We start from the raw sequence: 22,062 nt of genomic DNA, 5'->3' as shown, positions 1-22,062 counted from the left end.
CACTCATAAATTCTGAGCTAGACTTTCACAATAAAAGCCAAATACACAACATGTGACGACATAATTTAATATCCCAGAAACGACACGTCATGAATCATGTCCCTCCGAGCTGCTCAGGCAAGGAACTTTTCTGGTTAATTTCCGGAAACTTTCCATTAAGCTGGTGAATTTGGCAAATATTCCAAATGGAAAATTAACTGGAAATTAACTGGAAATTAACTGGAAATTAACTGGAAATTGAGGGTAATTTAATCCAACTGTATCATATCCAACCCAAAAAACATGATTAAAAATCTCCATCAAAAGATTTTGAGTAGAATCAAGTTTGAATCATTTTATTGAACAATCAATTCTTTCATTGAAAAACAAAAACACAAATGTTGAGTTAAATATTAACCCCCCGACCCCCCCCCCCCCAAAAAAAAAACAAATCTTTTCCAGCAATCAAAACTGCCAAACCTCTCAAGACAAGACCCGACGAGTTAAAGAGCCGCCGCCGGTTACAACATCCTGTATCATGCATCACTTTCAAACACTCATCCTGGACCAGCGGTGACACATCGCATGACCTGCTGAATAAAAACAGATTTCAGTCCCAACTTGGTCTGACTTCACAGAGAGAGAGAGAGAGAGAGAGAGCGGTCGATGTGCTTGAAGCGAGCGCAGATTAAAATCCAAGTCAACAAACCACAAGTGAAGTAAAAGGGCGTGTGACTCGGCGGGGTCCAATCTGAGAGCAGGTAAGAGAACGCCGTGGTTACAGGTGAAGTGTTTGTTGCTGCTCTGCTCTCAGTGTGTCTGAAACTCTTCTCAGACGTCCTTTAAGTCTCAGAGGCTTCTCAGGTAAAATGATTGACATTAAAGTCATAACTTACACTGTGAGGTAACAGTTAAAGAAGACGAGTGTTCTGATGGTGCGAGTCTGTGGGTCATGGTTAGGGGACGGGGTGTGACTCTTCATCTCACCAGCAGATTGTTATCAAGCAGAGCGTTGGCGCTGTGATTGGTCACGCCTCGCCTCGGACCGTGCAGCCTCTCAGAAAGTCTTTCTTGCGGGTTCTGGTGAGGCTTGTGGTTATTTTGGACCAATGTGCCCGCGTGCCCTGACAGCATGTGACGCGAGCGCTCCTCAGACTCTGTTGTCGTCGTGTTTCTGTCAGTCACACAGACAAAGAAAGAAAGAGGAAGGACACTGGCAGTTCTCACTCAGCAGAGCCTGTTGCAGATAACGCTGCATAAATAAAGTCCATATCATGAGCTTTGACTTGTGTCACGCCAGAGGCCGAGCTGTGGACCGCCCGTGTAGGATCACGCTCGATGCGGCGTGATATAAAGCGTCCCGTGCTGTCAGAACGCAGGATGACAGTGAGACAAGCTGCAACCTAAAAACTGGTGTTAAAGCAGGTAATGGGGGCGCCGGGGGCCTCGTACAGAGGCTGGGGTCCTCGTACAGAGGCTGGGGTCCTCGTACAGAGGCTGGGGTCCTCGTACAGAGGCTGGGGTCCTCGTACAGAGGCTGGGGTCCTCGTACAGAGGCTGGGGTCCTCGTACAGAGGCTGGGGCCCTCGTACAGAGGCTGGGGTCCTCGTACAGAGGCTGGGGCCCTCGTACAGAGGCTGGGGTCCTCGTACAGAGCCTGGGGGCCTCGAGAGCAGGACGCAGGTTTTGGCCCCCCTCTCTCTCTCTAACCTGAACAGACCTGGTGTTTGGACCGGCGCTGACATGCAGCCTCTTCAGCGCCCTGTAGGCACCGCTCTGACTCAGTCATGACGCCTAATCGCTGCCAAAAACGTCCATTTCCTGTCGTGCCTCAGACACATAATGATGTAATTAAAGTTTCTGCATGGGTCAGTCTTTCCTGCTGCGTAACAACCACGTTCAAATCCTGTTTAGATCTCTGACTGAACTGAACCGGGCTTCAACCACTAGAACCTGAACGTTTCTGAAAACCACAACCGTGCAGTGTGTTGTTGATGTTCGCAGTGTGTAGACACACACACACACACACACACACACACACACACACACACACACATGCAGGTCTAAGGGTCACAGATTAGGATCCTCACTTATCTCAACAGCTTTTTACAACTCTGTGTTTTGGACTCTGTGTTCTGTTCCATGTCCAGGAGGTCAACCATTAACTCTGGGCTGAAAGGGCCGGGCATAAATAAGCATCCACAGCTGCCCTCCTGTCTTCTTGTCTGGTGGAGTCATGGGGAAAGGAGTGTACCTGAGCAAAGCGTTAGCAGTGACCTGTGTGGTGGCGGCCTGTGCTGCCGTGGCCACCATCATCGCGCTGTCTGTGGTCTACGCTCAGGAGAAGTCAAAGAATGAAGGGACATCCTCGTCAACTCCCGGCCCCGTCACGACCGCCACCCCACTCCCGACCACGCCCTCCACGCCCAAGGAACCCTGGCAGCGCTACAGACTCCCAGACTCCCTCGTCCCCGTCTCCTACAATGTGACCCTGTGGCCCCGGCTGGAGCCCAACGCAGAGGGCCTCTACGTCTTCCTCGGGAAGTCCAGCGTGATCTTCAAATGCGTGAAGGAAACGGATCTCATCCTCATCCACTCCAACAAGCTGAACCTCACCAAGTTCGACGGACACCACGCCCAGCTGACAGGCCTCAGCGGGGCCGCTGCGCCGGCCCTGAAGGCCACCTGGCTGGAGGTTCCCACACAGTACCTGGTGGTGCAGCTGCAGAGGCCGCTGCAGGCCGGCAGCACGTACCAACTCTACACAGAGTTTGTGGGAGAGTTGGCGGACGACCTGGGAGGATTCTACAGGAGCGAATACATGGAAGATGGAGTTAAGAAGTACGTAGTTTATGGTTCCTTTCCATTCATGTAAACCAGACCAGAACTTCAGGAAACTTAGTCCAGACACGTTTGAGATGATAAACATTCGCAGATATGTCTCTTTTCTACCTTTTGCTTCAAACATAACAAAATAAAGAGGAATAACTTTTGCTTTGCTGCTCAAAGTTCAGGAAGTGGAAACCAAGCAGATACTCTCAGAGTCCTTCTGTGTTTTTATTTTGGATTGAAGCAGGTGGATAAGTAAGGAAGCGCACAGTGTTCACCTGAGAAAATAAATATAATCTCAGTGATTTAGAAAAGTGCACATCAGGAAGTAAACAGGAAGTAAACACAGTCCAATAATGAAATAAAGGCTGTTTATGGGATGACACGTGCAGGCTGCAGGACTTTATGGTTCTGTTTGTGCCGTCATATCTTTGGGATCTGAACCTTGAGTCGTGTTTCCAGAGATTCGAAACTCACAGTGAATCGTCTCGGTCCTTTTTACGAGCTCTTTGGTTTTTGTTTTGATGCATGTTTTTTCTTTCTACACTTATATTTTAATCCATTTTAATTATTTTGCACTGTGGGATTTACTAAATTTCTCCACTTGTGAGATGAATAAAAGATTATCTTGTGTTCTCGGCTGCAAAAAGTTGAATTTTAAAAGCATTTCAGGACTTTGCTTTATAATCTTAAAACGAGCTGTTGATGAAGATTTGTGAGGGAAGCTTAAAGATGAGTGATGAGATATCTGTGACTTTAAATTAGATACTAAGATCTGAGTTTTTGCAGTGTAATTGTAAGACTCTGTCTGTAGTCGATGAACAGGGTCGTGTTGCAGACTAGAAGGTCACACGTCCCGTCATGTCATCACCTGCACAGGTGAAAGTCCTCCTCTTCATCATGAGTAACTCTTCTCTGTCGTCAGGATCGTGGCTACGACTCAAATGCAGCCGACGGACGCCAGGAAGGCCTTCCCCTGCTTCGATGAGCCCGCCATGAAAGCCGTCTTCCACATGACTCTGCTGCACCCGCACGGGACCGTGGCTCTGTCCAACGGGATGGACTACGGCAAGTCTCTGTTTGAGTTACATGCACGCCGACGGCCATCTTAAGATGTCTTTAACACGTCTCTGTCCCCTCACAGAGCCCGTTAACGTCACTCTGGACGGCATGGACGTAGTCCAGACCAGCTTTGCAGCCACTGAGATCATGTCCACCTACCTGCTGGCTTTCGTTGTGTGCGACTTCGGATTCATTGGGTCGAAACCTGGTGCAGACGTCCTGGTAATCACACGTCACATGACTCAGTCAGGAATGAACACTTAGCCTTTAAATGATGCTGATTGACTGTTTATGATTGAAGCCATGCTTCCCCTTTATTTAAACAGTCAGTGAGGTGTGTGTGTGTGTGTGTGTGTCTGTGGACCAGTTCTGACAAAGACAAAAACATGCAGAAACATGTCCGATGTGTCCTCGGGCAAGGCACTACGTCAGCGCTGTCGGTGTGTGAATGTGTCAGTGAAAAACTTCAGAAGACTAGAAGAGCTCAAATCCATTTACCAAAAGGCAAACAGGCGTGACACTCTTATCACCTCTGATCATGATCATGTTATTTAACAGCTCAATCAGGACGATGATGTCAGTTTATGTGAGACTCCAAACGTCACTGCTCCCTCTCCTGCTCAGTTATCCAAGAAGACGTGCACTCATCCCACAACATGCTTAAATATATGTCTAATTCTTCACCTTCGGCGTCATCACAACTGGCCCGAGACGACGAAGAGCTGAGGGCAGTAATGATCCAATCAGCAACATCTATACACAAACAAGGAAACAAGTGAGAACACACTCCCGAGAGCGAGCGAACAGGAGAGAGAGAGGGAGGGAGAGGAAATGCAACCTTAAAGTTCAGTTTAGTGTGACAGGCCTGTTTGCTGTGTTCCTATGTCGCCCCCTGCTGGACCCAAAACTCACTGCATGTTTTGTCTTGTGTCCAGATCCGGATCTGGGCCCGTAAGAAGGCCATCATGGAGGGTCAGGGAGACTACGCTCTGGAGAAGACCGGACCCATCCTGACCTTCTTTGAGAATTATTACAACTCCTCGTACCCCCTCGCTAAGTCAGGTGAGAGCCATGTGCACACCTGCACACCTGCACGAGGACGACGAATGACCGGAAACTTCTGTGTTAGATTATTCAAAAGTTGTTTAATCAGTCACGACTCGTTTATTGATTTCACTCTTTCAAACGGTTTAGATGAGGACTTAAAACATGACTTTTAATTGAGCTAAACATTCATCTCTTAGACTGTATGAAACATGGACGTAGTCTCAGTCACGTCCCCTACTGGTCTGTGAAGCTCTGGTCATTAAATTATGTCTCATTCTAACTTTGGCTCAACCGAGCTCGAGGCAAAAAGGTGTAACTGAGTCAGAACAGGCTGTTTCTGTGTCTGTAGCTTTAAATATGTAAATGAGCTGTGTCTGACCACGCCCCCTCTCTGGAAGGGCTCGGGTGTACTCGCTGCTTTCTGGCTCCATGTCCTATTGTTTACGGTGAGAAGGCAGACTCAGAGGGCAGAACAAACACCTAGCTGTGGGAGTGTCACCCACCTGGGGGAGGGGCTACTGCCCTTTGTGATGTCATGAAGGGAACATCTCCAAACGGCCTGTTTGAGCAGGCAGAAGACGGAGAGGATGGGGTTTGTAGACATGGTGTGTGACCTTGTCCTCTGTCCTTGTTCTTTTAAAGACCAGATCGCTCTTCCTGACTTCAGCGCTGGCGCCATGGAGAACTGGGGTCTGATCACGTACAGAGAGACCGCCCTCTTGTTCAACCCTAACGTGTCCTCCAACGGAGACCAGGAGTGGGTGGCCACGGTCATCTCACACGAGCTCGCACACATGGTACCAGAGATTCACTGCAGCTCAACACTTTCACATCTGCGGCAGAAATAACTCGACGCTCTGCTCTTTCAGTGGTTTGGAAACTTGGTGACGACGAGGTGGTGGAACGACCTGTGGCTCAACGAAGGCTTTGCTACCTACGTCTCGTATCTTGGAGCCAACTACGCTGAGCCTGACTGGAACATGGTGAGCTCTGCTTTTTACTTTGTACCTGCTTTAAAGACTCCAGACTGAGGTTGGGATGCTCCTCCTCCATCCCCAGCGAGAGTCTGTGAGACGGCGAGCTGCAGACGAGCGCTGCCTCAGGTGTTTCATCTCTTCCTCTTTTAAAGCTGAAGACAATTGGACAGGTTGTTGGTGTCCTTGTGATGACACGCGGCGTCCCTAAGTGGGCGGGGCCTTCTCATATGAGAGCAAAAAAAAAAGATCCTGAATTGCTGCAATAAGTAAAAATGCAGCGAAGGGATTTTAGCGGGGGGGTTGATTTGTTCTTTCACATAAATGTGGCGTGTTGTAATGATCGATATTTTTCCTGATCAGAAGCAGTTCTGGCCTTATTGTTTCCTCCTTATATCTTAAAGTTAGATGTTTAAGTCAAGTGAATGTGGGTGATGAAAAACAAGACAAACTCCTTTTGTCAGTATTTACGTTTTTTGCAGCGTGATTAGTTTTGCTCATTTCATGTCTCATTTCTGTTCACAAATTGAAGATCAATAACAATCCGCCTGCAGACGACACTGATTTAAATATGAATTGAAACCTCTTTGAAAATGTGACACTCAACTCAAACTGGTCTCTGCTTGTTTCCCAGAAAGATTTGATCGTCCTGAATGAGATCATCGGTGTGATGGGAGTCGATGCTTTGGCCTCGTCTCACCCTCTCTCGTCCAAAGAGGAAGACATCCTGAAACCCGAGGACATCAGTCAGCTGTTTGACTCCATCACGTACAGCAAGGTGGCGTTTAACCACATGACGTGCCTCCCCTCGTTCTCTTCACACTGACCTCCCTCTAAACTCTCAGTGTGACTCCCTTCAGACGATGCAGAATTAAATGAGGCTGCTAATGAATCTGTGATCCTCATTAACACACTCCTCTAATGACATCTGATGTGCTCGTCCATCACAGGGAGCTGCAGTCCTCAGGATGCTGTCAGAGTTCATCACAGAGGAAGTCTTCTCCAAAGGACTGCAGGTGAGTACGTCCCGTGTGTTCAACACGCACCAACATTTCAATGTGTCGCTTTGAAAGCACAGTGTTGTTTTCTCTCTGCAGTCGTACTTGGAGGAGTTCAAATATCAGAACACGGTCTACACCGACCTCTGGAAACATCTGCAAATGGTAAGCTGGCTGCGTCCTCACCAACACGGCTTTCTTTCTGCAGAAGGGTCAGTCAGAGGGAGACACTCCACATCTCAACTTATTTAGAAAGTTAGCTTCAGTTAGCTCGCCCCCGTCACTGCTCCCCTCGGAGGAGTATGCTTTGACTTCTCCGTGTTTTCTTCCAGGCCGTGAACGCAGCCGGCATTTCGCTGCCGAACTCCGTGGAGGAGATCATGAACCGCTGGATCCTGCAGATGGGACTCCCCGTGGTCACCATCGACAGCCAGACTGGAAGAATCAGCCAGAAACACTTCCTGTTGGACTCAGAGTCTGTGGTGGGGAGACCCTCGCCCTTTGGGTACGAACACATTCCTGTATTCTTTAAAGAGGTTTGAAGGAGAGGTCTGTCAAGCAAACATCCTGGACATACAGTGTGTGTGTGTTAGGTTTACACCCTTTGCTTCTTTGTGTGTGTGGCTGGATGGATGCTGCAGGTACGAGTGGTTCGTCCCTGTGACCTGGATTAAAACTGGAGGAGCTGAACAGCAGTACTGGCTGGTGGATAAAGAAGGTGCGTTTTCACTCAGCTGCACCTTCAAAGCTTCGCTATAACACCACGAGCTGGCCTTTTAAAAGGTTTATATTTCCCTCCAAACAGCGACAAACACAGACATGAAGCTCGGTCCCAATGATTGGTTGGTGGCCAACATCGACATGAAGGGCTTCTACAGAGTCAACTACGACTCTGACAACTGGGAGCGTCTCCTGTCCAAGCTGAGCTCCAAGCATCAGGTACGTCGCCTGGGTTTCTAAATGACCTCCCTCGCTCCCAAACTCAACGTCTCGCTTTACCTTTCAGGACATCCCAGTGATCAACCGAGCTCAGATCATCGACGATGCTTTTAACCTGGCGAGGTGAGGCCGTGTTTATTAACGCGTCTGTCGGACGTCCAGAGAACAGCTTCAGTGACGCCTGAGTTTCTTTCAGGGCGAAGATGGTGGACACAACTCTGGCTCTGAGCACCACCAAGTTCCTGCTTAAAGAAGTGGAGTACATGCCGTGGGAAACAGCCAGTCGCAACCTCAACTACTTCTTCCTCATGTTGGACCGCAGCGAGGTGTACGGACCCATGCAGGTCGGCGTCCACACGTCTTAATGACTCCAGCTGAGGTGAAAATGAAGCAGTTTTAAAAAAGTGTATTTCCTTCCCTCAGGCTTACCTGAAGAAACAGGTGACTCCTCTGTTTAATCACTTCAAAGACCTCACCGCCAACTGGACCAAGATCCCAGATAAACACACCGAGCAGTAAGTTCACCAAACATCTGTAAGCTCCTCCCCTCGCCTCCTGTCGTGGACTTTAGATCCTTCCAGCCCCGTCCTCCCGCTGTGATTCAACAATGAGGAGGAGCAGCGTAGAGTTTGTCAGCATGTTAAATTCAAACTGAACTGACTGAGAGGGTTTTGACCACCTGCCCAGTTTTTGGTGCATCAATCGTTCTCGATCACATCAGCAACAAACGTCTCCTTCGTCTCCGCGTTAACGCTAAGCTCCGTCTCCACGAGCATGCAGCTCTGTGTGTGTAGACTTCCTCTAAGACCTCAAAGATGCTCTCTGGGCTCATGACGTTCACACTGACTGATGGGCCGAGGGCCGCAGTTTCTCCTCAGACCACCGGGGGTCGATGTTGGCCTCTCCATCTTCAAGCTTCAGCTGCAGCACATTTTGAGTCAGCTTCATGTTGTTTAGTCAGGAATCTGTTCAGCTCAAACACGAGGACACGCTCTCAGACTCTGAGTTCAGTCTTCTTCTTCTCGTCTCCTGCCTCCGTCCAGGTACAATCAGGTGAACGCCATCTCCATTGCGTGCAGCACAGGAGTGGCAGGCTGCACGGAGCTGACCACCGGCTGGTTCAGAGAGTGGATGGCAAACCCAGAAACCAACAAGTACGCTAACTTTCCTTTTATTCTTTCCGACATCTCTTAAAAGTCTCATATCTGCATCCTGTAGGTTTAATTCCACGTTTTTACCATCAGATCAAAAACCTGCAGTTCAGTCCAGACTGGCTCCAATATATAAAAACATAAAATATCACTGAATCACATCAAAGTTTGTGCAAGAAAATAAAAAAAGATCACAACTATTTTGCAATTTTTGCTTCCCGTCGCAATTTAACTGCAAAAAACAGCTAAAAACGTCACAACATGCAATTTATTTTGGAAAATCTGCCATGAAATCAGACAAGTGTGTGAAATCCTGGAGGGACTGCATGCTGCTCAGCTGCAGGATCCCTTCTCTGCTGGAGCCTCTCCGTCACTCCCTGGTGACCCCACGACCCCCCACACCGATCCACTCCACCCTGCAGAGAAACTGATTTAACTACGACGACCAAGCAGAAGCTGCAGGGGAAACAAAAAGGAGGACATTATCTCTTCTTCTCCTTTGGCTTCATAAATGTGCTTTAGAGGTCACTGAGACGACGTCCATGTTTTATAGACTGTCCATGCATCTTCCCTGAGTCTCTGACTCTTTGCTCCTGATGCTTTGCTGCAGCATTAGTCCCAACCTCAGGTCCACCGTGTACTGCAGTGCGATCGCAGCAGGAGGGGTGGAGGAGTGGGACTTTGCCTGGTCCATGTACAAGAAGGCCGCCATCGCCTCCGAGGCGGAGAAGCTCATGCACGCTCTGTCCTGCACCAAGCAGCCGTGGCTGCTCAACAGGTGGGCGACACTCAGGATCCTGTTTGTGTTAAACGTGTACCAGCAAGTCCTCACTGCGAGTGTGTTGCAGGTATCTGGAGTATTGTCTGGACCCGGAGAAGATCCGTAAGCAGGATGCGACCTTCACCATCACGTATATCGCTGCAAACTCGGTGGGGCAGCCTCTGGCGTGGGACTTTATCAGATCTAACTGGGACCATATATTCAACGAGTGAGTTGTTGCTGAAGCACATGTGTGTGTGTGTGTGTGTGTGGGGTGGGGGTGGGGGGGTCATGTAAAGCAGATGTTTCTAACAGATAACACCAACTTGTGTTTCTCCTCAGTTATGGCGGTGGATCGTTTTCCTTTGGACGGTTGATTGATGGAGTGACGAAACGATTCTCCTCTGAGTTCGAGTACAAACAGGTACAGATCATTATTGTTTCTGTTTGTTGGACACCTGCAGGACGTCAGCTTTTTAAATCTTATCATGTAGCTGCTAAAGCTGTTCATGTTTTCACACATGCACTCTGGTTGAGTTTCACTTTTACAGTTTTACCGTGTCAAAGCAACGTTTCTTCCTCCTCCTCCTCCTCCTCTTCCTCCTCCTCCTCCTCCTCTTCCTCCTCCTCCTCCTCCTCTTCCTCCTCCTCCTCCTCCTCTTCTTCCTCCTCCTCCTCCTCTTCCTCCTCCTCCTCCTCCTCCTCCTCCTCCTCCTCTTCCTCCTCCTCCTCTTCCTCCTCCTCCTCTTCCTCCTCCTCCTCCTCCTCCTCCTCCTCTTCCTCCTCCTCCTCCTCCTCTTCCTCCTCCTCCTCTTCCTCCTCCTCTTCCTCCTCCTCTTCCTCCTCCTCCTCCTCTTCCTCGTCCTCTTCCTCTTCCTCTTCCTCCAGCTGCTGCAGTTCAAAGAAGACGCCGGGAACTTCGGCTCGGCCTCTGCGTCTCTGGAGCAGGCTCTGGAGAGGACAAAGGCCAACATCAAGTGGGTGGAGATGAACAAGGAGCCTGTGTTGGCCTGGTTCACCAGCGAAGCTTCTTCTCCTCTTTAAAACATGAATTTATTATTATTATTAAGATGTAAAGTTTTGATTGAATAAAGACTATTTAATACTAAATCTGTGTTTGTGTGTGGAAATGTTTGTTGCATCAGTGAAGTGTCCAAACTGCAGCCCGGGGGACATTTGGTCCTTTTAGTTTTCTTTGTCATGTTAGTGACGTTTGAGGGAACAGGGAGGGAGGACCCAGAAAAAACTTACATTATTTATTTTAACAAAAAGGGAAGAAACACCAAAACAAAGTCCAAAAATCCAGAGAGTAGAGACAAACCACATACCAGGACAAAATACAAAAGACACCGACCAAAGACTCTGAGAAACCGCAATGAACCGACAACATGAGGGAACGAACACAGAGACTAAATGGACATGGGGTGATCAGACGCAGGTGAGACTAACGAGACAGGTGAGGACAATCAGGGTCTTCAAGACAGGAGGGAAACAGAGCAGAACACTGAGGACAACTAGAACACAACCTAAACCACATAATACAAAAACACCAGGAAACACCAAAGACGAGACTTAAAACAGGAAATAAACGTTCAGGTGACACAGGAGGAAGCAGGAAACACATAAACAGGACTATGAAACATTAAAGCACACAAGGGAAACTATCAACACAGGAGGGAAACCAGAGAGGCAGGAACACAGTAACAAGGAAAAACACGAGGGAATAAATAAAACCAAACCAAACCATGACAAGTGACGGAAAGATAATCAGCAAATACAAAATGTTCAGTGCAATTCATTTTTTAACAACATTGATTATTTTCCACATTTTCTATAACTGAAAATGAAGCTTTAAGCTTGACTGTTGTTTAACCCTTTAATCACCTGAAACACAGAAAGCGTTGCAGGTTTGATTCAGAGAAAAGTTAATAAAAAAACAGAAAAAGGAAAAATCAAAGTATTTGACGTGTTTTCAATGAAGTTTCTATTGTGAACATTTTGATTGTGAGTTGAAACACTGCAAATATTTATTATGTGTTTAAGTTGTTTTTGAAGAGTTCCTCACAATAAAATATTACAACAAAAAAATCTGTTGCCTGTGAGCGATTCTAACGCAAGAAAACAGAGTTTGAACACCACTGCTGGGAAATGAACAAGCGGCCATGTTTACACAGGACAGACAAGGTGGCAGGTCTCAGCGGGGGTCTTTCCTTAAAGACTTTAGAGGGGATGTGCTGCCTGTTTAGCACCTCATGGTCCTGCTGACAGCTGCTCTGTTTACTTTAGTCTGGATGTGTTAAAAGTCTTCAGCTGTTTCAGAAACTGACCCTTAATAACCTCAAACTGAGCGACAGAGTCTGATCTTTATCTTCAGTTAAACTCGACAGCTGCACTGTCCTTCATTTACTGCTCTGTGTGCCTTTAAATAAAGTGTTTTTAATGTCTCAGAAAGTGGCAGCATGCTGCTGACACATTAACCATTAAAGGACCAATCAGAGAGCTGCTCTCTTCCTCTGTGATCAGACGTCCAATCAGAGAGCTGCTCTCTTCCTCTGTGATCAGACGTGGAGGACATGTGTTGAAGCTTCTCTGACAGCTCTCTCTTAAGTTCAGACTGCAGTACCCATTTGAAACACTAGGAGTTACATATTGCTCCTTAAAGATAAGGAATGACGCTTTAAGTTTCTTTAAATGAATGAAGGCAACAAAGTCAAGTCTTTTTTTTAAATATTTTATTCTTCTGACATTGTGAAAAAATAATAAATAAACATTTTGTATGTACAAAAAGGAAAGGATGGACATTTAGCTCGTCCGAGTGTGATTAGGGGTCATTGTTGCAATGAAGATAGTTTGATCAGAAGGATCAGTGAGTCTCTCAGCAGTGTCCGAGGAAAGGGACGACGTCCTCAAACTGCTGCTGTTGCATCCAGTAATGCTCGCCGGGGAAGAATTCTCCAGAAGCTTCAGAGACCTGATGACACAAAACACATTCTGTTCAGGAAAAACATTCAGGCTGAAGAAGCAGCTCAGTGATGACAGACGAAGCTTCAGCCGTCTGAAACTCAAAGACGGTGAACATACCTGAAACGAGGGCTGCAGACAGGACACGCTCACGCTGCATGGACTCGTGACTGTCTGAGGGATGAAGCTGGGAGAAGGCTGACCCAGGAACTGGTTGAGGGTCTGTGGCTGCTCCGTAGAGCTCGAGGACATCCTCTGCTCCAGCACCTCTTGGCTGAGGCCGAGCTGAGCCGACAGGTAGGAGATGTAGCGGATGGTGAGGCGCAGCGTGTCGATCTTTGTCAGGGTCTGTCCGGCTGGAGCCACTGAAGCCGGCAGGTAGTTCCTGAGGTGATGCATGGCCTTGGTCAGATCCCTCATCCTCAGCTTCTCTCTCTCGCTGGCCGTCTGACGCTTCTTCCCTGGGTACCTCGACCTGGACTTCTTTGTGGTGGAGGCGGTTTTGGACGAGCAGGACTGTGTCTCGTTGGAAAGACGAGGCACTGCGGGGCTTTTGAAGATGAAACAGTCCAAAGCATCTGGTTCGTTTGCAGATCCCTGGAGGGAGGCAGGGGAGAAGCAGAAGGAGTCCACAGAGGAGGTGGGAGACAGGCTGCTCCCGGCGCTGAAGTAACCCGGGTCTGCGGCCGGATCAAAGGCCAGAGGTTCGTAACACTTGTCCAGAAGGGACTCACAGTCAAACAGGAAAGAGTCCTGGAGCTGCAGAGCCGAGCAGTGAGAGGCGTCCATGACTGCAGTGGAAGGAGTGAGCTGTCTCTGCAGGCAGAGGAGAGTGAGGAGGACCAGGCAGGCTGCTGCATATATGTGGAGGGAGGTGCGAGGTTGCACCTCCAGCAGCCACCTCCGGTCCTGAGAAGCTCTGGGAGCAGGGCTGACACCTCGGACGGGGGTCTCATGGGAAACAGGCCAGACCCAAGGACAAGGTGTGACCCCACAGCTCGCACGGGAATCATTCACACGAGTCCCCCCCTCTGCAGCCTGGGAACATGACCCTGACAGCACGCCGGGTGAACCTGGGTCCCAGGTCGGCTTCTGAAACTGGGTCACGGGTCTGCCTCTGAACCTGGGTCACAGGTCTGCTTCTGAACCTGGGTCACAGGTCTGCCTCTGAACCTGGGTCACAGGTCTGCTTCTGAACCTGGGTCACAGGTCTGCCTCTGAACCTGGGTCACAGGTCTGCCTCTGAACCTGAGGGACTTCTTTAATACCTGAATAAACTAAGGAAGCTGTCAGACTCTCATGTGAAGTCATGTGCCCCTGGTTGTTTCTCACTGTCATGGCGTCCTCTCCAGGTTGTAGCGGGTGGCGTGTGCCCCTGGTTGTTTCTCTCTGTCATGGCGCCCTCTCCGGGTTGTAGCGGGTGGAGTGTGTCCCTGGTTGTTTCTCTCTGTCATGGCGTCCTCTCCGGGTTGTAGCGGGTGGAGTGTGTCCCTGGTTGTTTCTCTCTGTCATGGCGTCCTCTCCGGGTTGTAGCGGGTGGCGTGTGCCCCTGGTTGTTTTTCACTGTCATGGCGTCCTCTCTGGGTTCTAGCGGGTGGCGTGTGCCCCTGGTTGTTTCTCACTGTCATGGCGTCCTCTCCAGGTTGTAGCGGGTGGCGTGTGCCCCTGGTTGTTTCTCACTGTCATGGCGTCCTCTCCAGGTTGTAGCGGGTGGCGTGTGCCCCTGGTTGTTTCTCTCTGTCATGGCGTCCTCTCCGGGTTGTAGCGGGTGGAGTGTGCCCCTGGTTGTTTCTCACTGTCATGGCGTCCTCTCCGGGTTGTAGCGGGTGGCGTGTGCCCCTGGTTGTTTCTCTCTGTCATGGCGTCCTCTCCAGGTTGTAGCGGGTGGAGTGTGCCCCTGGTTGTTTCTCTCTGTCATGGCGCCCTCTCCGGGTTGTAGCGGGTGGCGTGTGCCCCTGGTTGTTTTTCACTGTCATGGCGTCCTCTCTGGGTTCTAGCGGGTGGCGTGTGCCCCTGGTTGTTTCTCACTGTCATGGCGTCCTCTCCAGGTTCTAGCGGGTGGATTGTGCCCCTGGTTGTTTCTCTCTGTCATGGCGTCCTCTCCAGGTTCTAGCGGGTGGAGTGTGCCCCTGGTTGTTTCTCTCTGTCATGGCGTCCTCTCCGGGTTGTAGCGGGTGGCGTGTGCCCCTGGTTGTTTCTCACTGTCATGGCGTCCTCTCCAGGTTGTAGCGGGTGGCGTGTGCCCCTGGTTGTTTCTCACTGTCATGGCGTCCTCTCCAGGTTGTAGCGGGTGGAGTGTGCCCCTGGTTGTTTCTCTCTGTCATGGCGTCCTCTCCGGGTTGTAGCGGGTGGCGTGTGCCGAGGCAGCTGGGAGGTGTGAGCAGCTGACACCTCGTCCTGTTTGGACAGCAGACGGCCTGAGAGAAGTGTGCAGAAGCTTCAGCAGAGATTTAAAGATGTGTCCTGTAGAAGAACCTGTGGGGGGTCAGGTCCTGCTGTCAGGTCCAGCCCGGCGTTCTGACCCAGCAGGATGCACAGACTTGCAGTACGTTCTCATAATCAGAACTGTCGGCTGAAATCTCGGAGCTCCTTTGTGTAATATTTAAACTCATTTTGTATTTAATTACAGAGCGAGCAAAAACAGCAGCGAGTGAGCAGAAGATATTTGCAGCGTTTTTTCCTGTTTGTGTGTTTGGAGCACTGATGCATGCTTTAATTACATACAGAGAGGATGTTTCCTCCTCGTCTGACTTTAAAAGGGAAGGTTTTTTTTTTTTTAATTCCTCGAACAATGAATTTGATGAAAGGTGTTTTTTTAAACCTGCAGACCGGCTCTGTGGATTCAGGATCAGGTGTCCACCGTGGATCTCAGTCCTGCTCCCAGTTCCCACAAACCTCGGCGTCACATTTGACTCCTGCTCTGCAGCCGAGGTGAAAAACCTCCGAGCTGGAGGTGTGAAGCGCTCTCACACACACACACACACACACACACACACACACACACACACACACACACACACACACACACACACACACACACCCAGCTTGCACAACATAAACAGACAGAGAGAGAGAGGACGGGATTCTTCAGACTCTGTATTTCTCCGTTTTGTTTAATCTGTGTTCAGGAGTGAAGTGTGTGAGCTGACACCCGACCTGACAGCTGACTCCAGGAGAAGTTTCCCCGCTGACCTTTGACCTCCCACATCACATCACACAGCGTCACCGGGAACAACCAGGAAGTGCGTCTCTGATGCCACCATGTTTACCTCTTTCTGAGAGGATATATTTTTAATCCAGCTCTTCCCATCTCATGAGCTCCAGCTGTGTTTTCAGCTCTCTTCTCAGGACAGCCGGGGCTCACCGGGTCTGAATGCTGCTGTCGGGATCGAACCGCACACAACTTTAAACCCCACAGATCAACATCCAGACCGACACAGCTGAAACGTTTTGGACTGCTCTCGTCTCGGGGATTTTTCCCCTGAAAGTTATTAGTCCTGTTCTGAATGAGACGACCCAGATGTGGCTGCCTTGCTCAGGTCCTCCGTGGTCCTAAAGAGGTCAGCTGACTTTCAATTGATGAAAGTGAATATAAGCACAGGCGGCGTGCACGCTAACCACTGAGCTCTCCGCCCTTATCCAGTCTTTTGTTTCCACTGTCAACTTTTTAAAATCTTATTTTTCACTTTAGTCTTTTGATTTGACGTCTTCCTGCTGGTTCAGTGATTTGATTGGATGATCATGTGCAGCTTCTTGCTGCCCGCTCGGGCGGATGATGGAGAGGAGCGGTCTAATCCACATGAACTCTGACTGTGTTTACTCACATGTAATGAGAGGACAATCAGCGTGGCCGTGTTAACCCTTTCATTATTAGCTCTTCAGTGATGAAAGGCCCGAGGGATTTCAAATGAGCTGCATGTATGTGACAAACTAAACACTGAGGCCTAATCCTCCCACCTCCTCACGGCTCCATGAATATTAAAGGACTCTCAGGCAGCTAATTAGGGCTTTAGGTGATGGGGGGGGGGATCAGGGGGGGGGGGGTCTTATATCTAAGTCTAGACTTAGCGGTGCCAAAGACCTCAGTGTGTTTGCAGAGTCTCATTAACAAAGATACTCTAAATAGGTAGATAACCTGTGACATGTTTGTGCTCAGGCTCGTGTGTCACTCACTCCTGAGCCGCCGTCACGTCAGATAATCACGCCGAGCGAGGAGGAGAGAGGCGTGATGAGACATGATGATGTTGCTGTCGTGGTTTCTCCTCCTCCGTGTTAGTTAGGACACAGGAGTCACATGATTCACTGATCTCTGCTGGTCCGACGCCGCACACACTCCAGCGTAGCCTGCTTCACTTTAACCTATCACTGAGCGGCTCAGCGAACCTGCAACGCCTCGCAGCAGTCTCCCTCAACTTTTAATAAAATGCTCAAAAAACTATGACGAGTGTTACTGACTAAAACTGAGCTGAACGTCATGAACTCGACCAGCTGAATGTTTCTCCTCCTGCACGCCACCTCTACAGACTGTCTGCACGCCACCTCTACAGACTGTCTGCACGCCACCTCTACCGTCTCTACAGACTGTCTGCACGCCACCTCTACCGTCTCTACAGACTGTCTGCACGCCACCTCTACAGACTGTCTGCACGCCACCTCTACAGACTGTCTGCACGCCACCTCTACAGACTGTCTGCACGCCACCTCTACAGACTGTCTGCACGCCACCTCTACAGACTGTCTGCACGCCACCTCTACCATCAGTCATCATATTTTCATCTCTGCTAACATGAAGCTTCAGAGTTCTTTATGCTGTTTTGATGTTTTCAGACACTTTAAAGGAATCACTGTCACTGTGGTATGAATAACCTCCTCAGGTGTCAGTACACCTTTATGACCAGCAGAGGGCGCTGTGGATAACATGCGTCAGTCTGCATTTCTTCTCTGAGGCACATTTAAATAACACAGGCTGAGGAAGAAGTGCATCATGGGAACAGACGAAGAGAAAAAGGAGGACATTTTTATATTTTATTATAAATAGTGGTTTAAAGTCATATAAAAATATGAATATTTACATGGAACAGAAATAAATAAAGTAAAAAAGTATCATATAGATTTGAAGAATAAATAATAATAACGTGTTTCACAGTGAGGCAGCAACAAGTGAGAGTAGTTTGTGTCGTTGTTGGACGATGGCGGCCGTGGGGGGGTTTAACCCCAGTACTCTCTGGGAACCAGCGGGAGGCAGAAGTCTTTGCCGCTCATCTGTGTAGAAACATCAACAGGAAGTTCGATTAGCATGTTTGTGCTTTAAATGTCAAAATGAAGCGTGAGGAGGAAACGCTCACGTACCTGACAGCAGGGCTGAGGAGGCGTCTGCAGGAACAAGTCCCTCTGAGGAGCCTCAAGGTAATGATCACCTCCAAAACTACAACTCCCAGAGTGCAGCAGGGTGTCCTGGCTGTGACCCGGCTGTGGGTACAGGCCCTGGTTCAGGCTCTGGGTCTCGTGCCCCTCCATGGAGGCGTGCTGCAGGTAGCTGAGGATGTCAGGCGAGGAGATGTCGCTGGCCGAAGTGTCTCCGTGCTCCCTCCTCTGGAACAGAACGTCCTCGCTGAGCCCCAGCTGGGCCGACAGGTACGAGATGTAGCGGATGGTGAGGCGGAGGGTCTCGATCTTGGTCAGGGTCTGTCCTGCAGGGGCCACAGAGGGCGGGAGGTAGGATCGGAGGTGGTGCAGAGCTTTAGTCAGATCTCTCATCCGCAGCTTCTCCTTCTCGCTGGCGCTCTCTCTCTGCTTGCTCCTGATCCGGGGAGCCCGACCCGACTTCCGGCCTCTTCTGGACAACAAGCACGGCGAGGATTCGTGAATCTGAGAGTATCCGGTCTTGGCCGCCCTGGGAGTGGACTGAGGCAGCTGCTGGTAGGAGGGAGACAGGCTGGAGTCCATGGAGGTGACGGGGGAGAGAGTGTCCTGAGAGGACATGCTGGAGAGGTCCGAGTCAGAGCACCACTGGTACTGCAGGGAGTAGTCGAGGAGCGGGATGGAGGAGGTATCCATGTTGTGAGGAGAGGATGGTCTCAGTGGTCTGACTGGGAGGACTGGGAGGCTGTGAGTGCTGCTCTGCTCTGCTGCACTGCTTTATAAGTCCAGGGCAGGCCGCAGAGGTGTGAAGTGACACCTCTGCAGATTCTCACAAACCATCAGTGTCTGCAGCAGGCTCCTGAACACACACACACACACACACACACACACACACACACACACTCTGGGACCTCGTAGCTCTCCCTCTCCTCCGTATCTGGGAACATTCAGCTGCAGGAGTGGAAGTGTGAATTTTGACTCCTGCTCAAAACAATAAACAGTTTTTCTTTCCTTCAGAATGTTTTCTGCACATGTTGCAGAGACGATTTCTCCCACATTCACCAAAGACACACATCTCAGAGGAACGCACACACGGGAAAGTGAAAACCCTCAAACCAACACATGACCCTGAAACACAAGAACACGAGGACGGTGATTGGACACCCAAAACATTCACAACAAGTTATAAATGTGGAGATTTAAGAGTCACATGAATGAACCTTGAACTAGAATGTAAACAAAGAGAGAGGGACACAGGTCCGACCTGGACCTGGGCCATCAGGTCAGAGGACCAACAGACCTGCAGCGACCCGACCCGAACCCATAAAGAGAGATAATGTGAGCAGGTGAACTGGATCCTTTCAGCTGGTCTCTGTTCTGGCTCCGGTGCTGAGCGGCTCCAGGAAGACGAGCGGACAGATTTCAGATATTTATTGAACGTGATGTGTGCAAACATGAAGGTCTCTGACACGGCTGAGAGTCTGAGTGAGCAGATCATTGGATCCGGTTCACCTTGTTGGAGTCTTCTTCTCTCGTCACCTCACTTTAACCTTGAACCTGACCTCTGTGTGTCCTCTTCATGTCCTCCTCTCCGTCCCACCCTGATGCTTTTACTGAGTGAGCTGTGACCACCCCTCGATGTGCGAGCGCTCCTCTCCGTGCAGCACGCCGGAGATGAGAATGCGTTGAGAGTAAATAGTTTTAATGAAGCTTAATGAGCTGCATCATCCAGTTAAAGCCGAGGTGTGATGGATTCACACCGAGCAGTCTGCAGGCGTTACTTCACACCTCGGCTGTGAGAACCAGGAACAACCTGCTAACGCTCAACTCTGCCCCCCCCCCCCCGGTGTCCCTCTATCTCTGTCGCTCAATAACAAACATCTCAGCTCATGACAGAAACATACATTTCATTTTAGGGAATAAAAGACAAACATCAAACATCTCTATAACAGAGACATGAATGAACATGTGACAGATTCTGTCCTGAGGTTGTAGTCCACATAAAACTACATAAAACTACAAAGACCAAACTACAGAAACTGTTAAATAAGTTTATACGAGCATAAAAAGCGTCTGTGTGACGTTCAACTCAACTCAGTGCTCGAGTGCTTGAGACAGGGGGCGTCGGTGGCCTAGTGGTTAGTGTGCACGCTCCATGTACAGATGACTCGACCTCAAAGCCAGTGGCTGGTTCAAATCTGACCCGTGGTTACTTTCCCGTACGTCATTCCCCTCTCTCCCTCTCTCTCCCTCTCTCTCCCTCTCTCTCTCTCTCTGTCTCTCTCTCTCTCTCTCTCTCTCTCTGTCTCTCTCTCTCTGTCTCTCTCTCTGTCTCTCTCTCTCTGTCTCTCTCCCTCTCTCTCTCTCTCTGTCTCTCTCTCTCTCTCTCTCTCCCTCTCTCCCTCTCTCTCCCTCTCTCTCCCTCTCTCTCTCTCTCTCTCTCTCTCTCTCTCTCTCTCTCTCTCTGTCTCTCTCTCTCTCTCTCTCTCCCTCTCCCCATGGTTTTGTGTACAAACCTATAACAGCGTTTAAAGTGAGTTGAAACATCTGGAACATGTCGACTCTTTGCTGCAGAAACGTCATGGATGTGTTTTCTCTTTGCAGCCATTTTTAAAAGGCAGAGCTCCTGTTGGGAAGGAGGAACTCCGACGGTTCATCAGGAAGCCTTCAGAAGGTTTTAGAAACGTCTCAACTTGGAGATTCATTTCCAGCGGACGGACGGATATCATGTCTTTGTGTCGATGGATAAACGGGACAAGCGGCCTGCCTGGTCCCGAGGTCGAGGTCAGAATAACCTGGTGGCCTGCTTCTCGACTTTAACAGTCCTGTTCAAACATGTCATCCTGATTTAATACACAGGAGGTTTGAATGAACGCTGAGTCGGCACATTCCCACTCTGCCCGCGCTCGTCCGCCCGTTGGAAAACGACCTCCGTGGACGCCACAACCTGACAAACAGAGGTGAAATATTGACGTGTGATTTAAAGATGGTGGTGGGGTTTTTGCTGTGTCAGGTTGAGAGCAGGGTGAACCCGACGTGAACCCTCACCGCGACCCTGTCAGTGCCCCCCTGGACGAGGTGAGGCTGTGGGAGCCTGGCTGGGAGTTTGGCACCTCTGGGTGGACACACACACACACACACACACACACACACACACACACACACAGCAGGCTCTGAGGCTGGGCTGCCTGCCACCTGTCTGAGCCTCCCGAGTCCATCCACCCTGCTGCGACCTCCACTCAGCTCCCACACTTGGACCAAAATCAAACCAGACACTAATTCATAAACACTGCAGGAAAACGTTCAGAGGACAGAAAGCTCACACGTGTACGAGAGTAAAAAAAACATGTTTAGAAGTTCATGAAGAAAGACATGAAAGAGGATTCCTCCAGGGAAGCTTCAGTTCAGTCACACTCGCTCTAAACGTCCTGACGTGTCCAGCTGAGCGTCACGTGTTCCTCCTGAAATCATCTCCACATTTTATATATTTCTATCAGGATTCTCCTCATGTATCTGACAAGTCGAGTCAGATTGTTAAAGTCCTGTAGTCTGAGCCGGGCTTCAGACTCTACAGTTCTGACAGAGACCTCCGGGTAAGGCTGTAACGGATCGATACAGGAAAGATGATGAGGATCAGAGCTGCTCCATGCAGGCTCTACAGAGACCAGTCTGTTCAATCAAATATCAAATCTGCTCTTCAAAAATACATGTTAGGGGCACTGCTGGGCCTGTGGTCCTCCAGGTGGGGGGGCGGGGTTCAGGTTTCTGACTCTGTCCTCGCTCTCCATTAAAGACACAAAATCAATCCTAAAAATAAATAAATATATTTTAAGTTTCAAAGCACCACGTCTTCATGAATCAGTGTTTGTTGATGTTAGCTTTGCTGAAAGGTGTGTGCGTGTGTGTGTGTGTGTGTGCGTGTGTGTGTGTGTGTGTGTGCGTGTGTGTGCGTGTGTGTGTGTGTGTGTGTGCGTGTGTGTGCGTGTGTGTGTGTGTGTGTG

The 22,062-nt window shown here is 49.6% G+C and overlaps 2 protein-coding genes across 2 annotated transcripts; one reads left to right on the top strand and one right to left on the bottom strand.

The window, feature by feature from the left end:
* Positions 1 to 687: 687 nt before the first annotated feature.
* On the top strand, positions 688 to 10,849 carry LOC306821823 (aminopeptidase Ey-like). Its single transcript, XM_079340404.1, has 21 exons — positions 688 to 740; positions 2,130 to 2,820; positions 3,734 to 3,876; positions 3,953 to 4,092; positions 4,806 to 4,932; positions 5,560 to 5,714; positions 5,787 to 5,900; positions 6,526 to 6,669; positions 6,842 to 6,907; positions 6,989 to 7,054; positions 7,222 to 7,394; positions 7,531 to 7,607; positions 7,695 to 7,828; positions 7,896 to 7,951; positions 8,025 to 8,172; positions 8,252 to 8,343; positions 8,872 to 8,982; positions 9,590 to 9,757; positions 9,828 to 9,968; positions 10,082 to 10,163; positions 10,628 to 10,849. The coding sequence occupies exons 2-21, from the start codon at positions 2,216 to 2,218 to the stop codon at positions 10,781 to 10,783; spliced, it is 2,898 nt and encodes a 965-aa protein (XP_079196530.1). The 5' UTR covers positions 688 to 740; positions 2,130 to 2,215; the 3' UTR covers positions 10,784 to 10,849.
* Positions 10,850 to 17,908: 7,059 nt separating this feature from the next.
* Positions 17,909 to 18,757, bottom strand: LOC306821803 (uncharacterized protein; the record flags this gene model as incomplete). The annotated part of the gene is made up of 2 exons (XM_079340376.1): positions 17,909 to 17,962; positions 18,050 to 18,757. The coding sequence occupies 2 exons, from the start codon at positions 18,755 to 18,757 to the stop codon at positions 17,909 to 17,911; spliced, it is 762 nt and encodes a 253-aa protein (XP_079196502.1).
* Between the last annotated feature and the right edge of the window lie 3,305 nt (positions 18,758 to 22,062).

The sequence above is a fragment of the Symphodus melops genome (genome assembly GCF_947650265.1).
Source record: "Symphodus melops genome assembly, chromosome: 3".
Lineage (NCBI taxonomy): Eukaryota > Metazoa > Chordata > Actinopteri > Labriformes > Labridae > Symphodus > Symphodus melops.
Note: the sequence above shows the minus strand (reverse complement) of the source record. Positions and strands in the feature narration are given on the sequence as shown.

What these genes read in the sequence shown, in the direction of transcription:
- LOC306821823 (XM_079340404.1), top strand. Translation starts at nt 2,216, where the DNA reads ATGGGGAAAGGAGTGTACCTGAGCAAAGCGTTAGCAGTGACCTGTGTG. An exon ending in CCAGATAAACACACCGAGCA is followed by an intron (nt 8,344 to 8,871) that starts GTAAGTTCACCA and finishes GCCTCCGTCCAG; the next exon opens with GTACAATCAGGTGAACGCCA. An exon ending in CAGCCGTGGCTGCTCAACAG is followed by an intron (nt 9,758 to 9,827) that starts GTGGGCGACACT and finishes AGTGTGTTGCAG; the next exon opens with GTATCTGGAGTATTGTCTGG.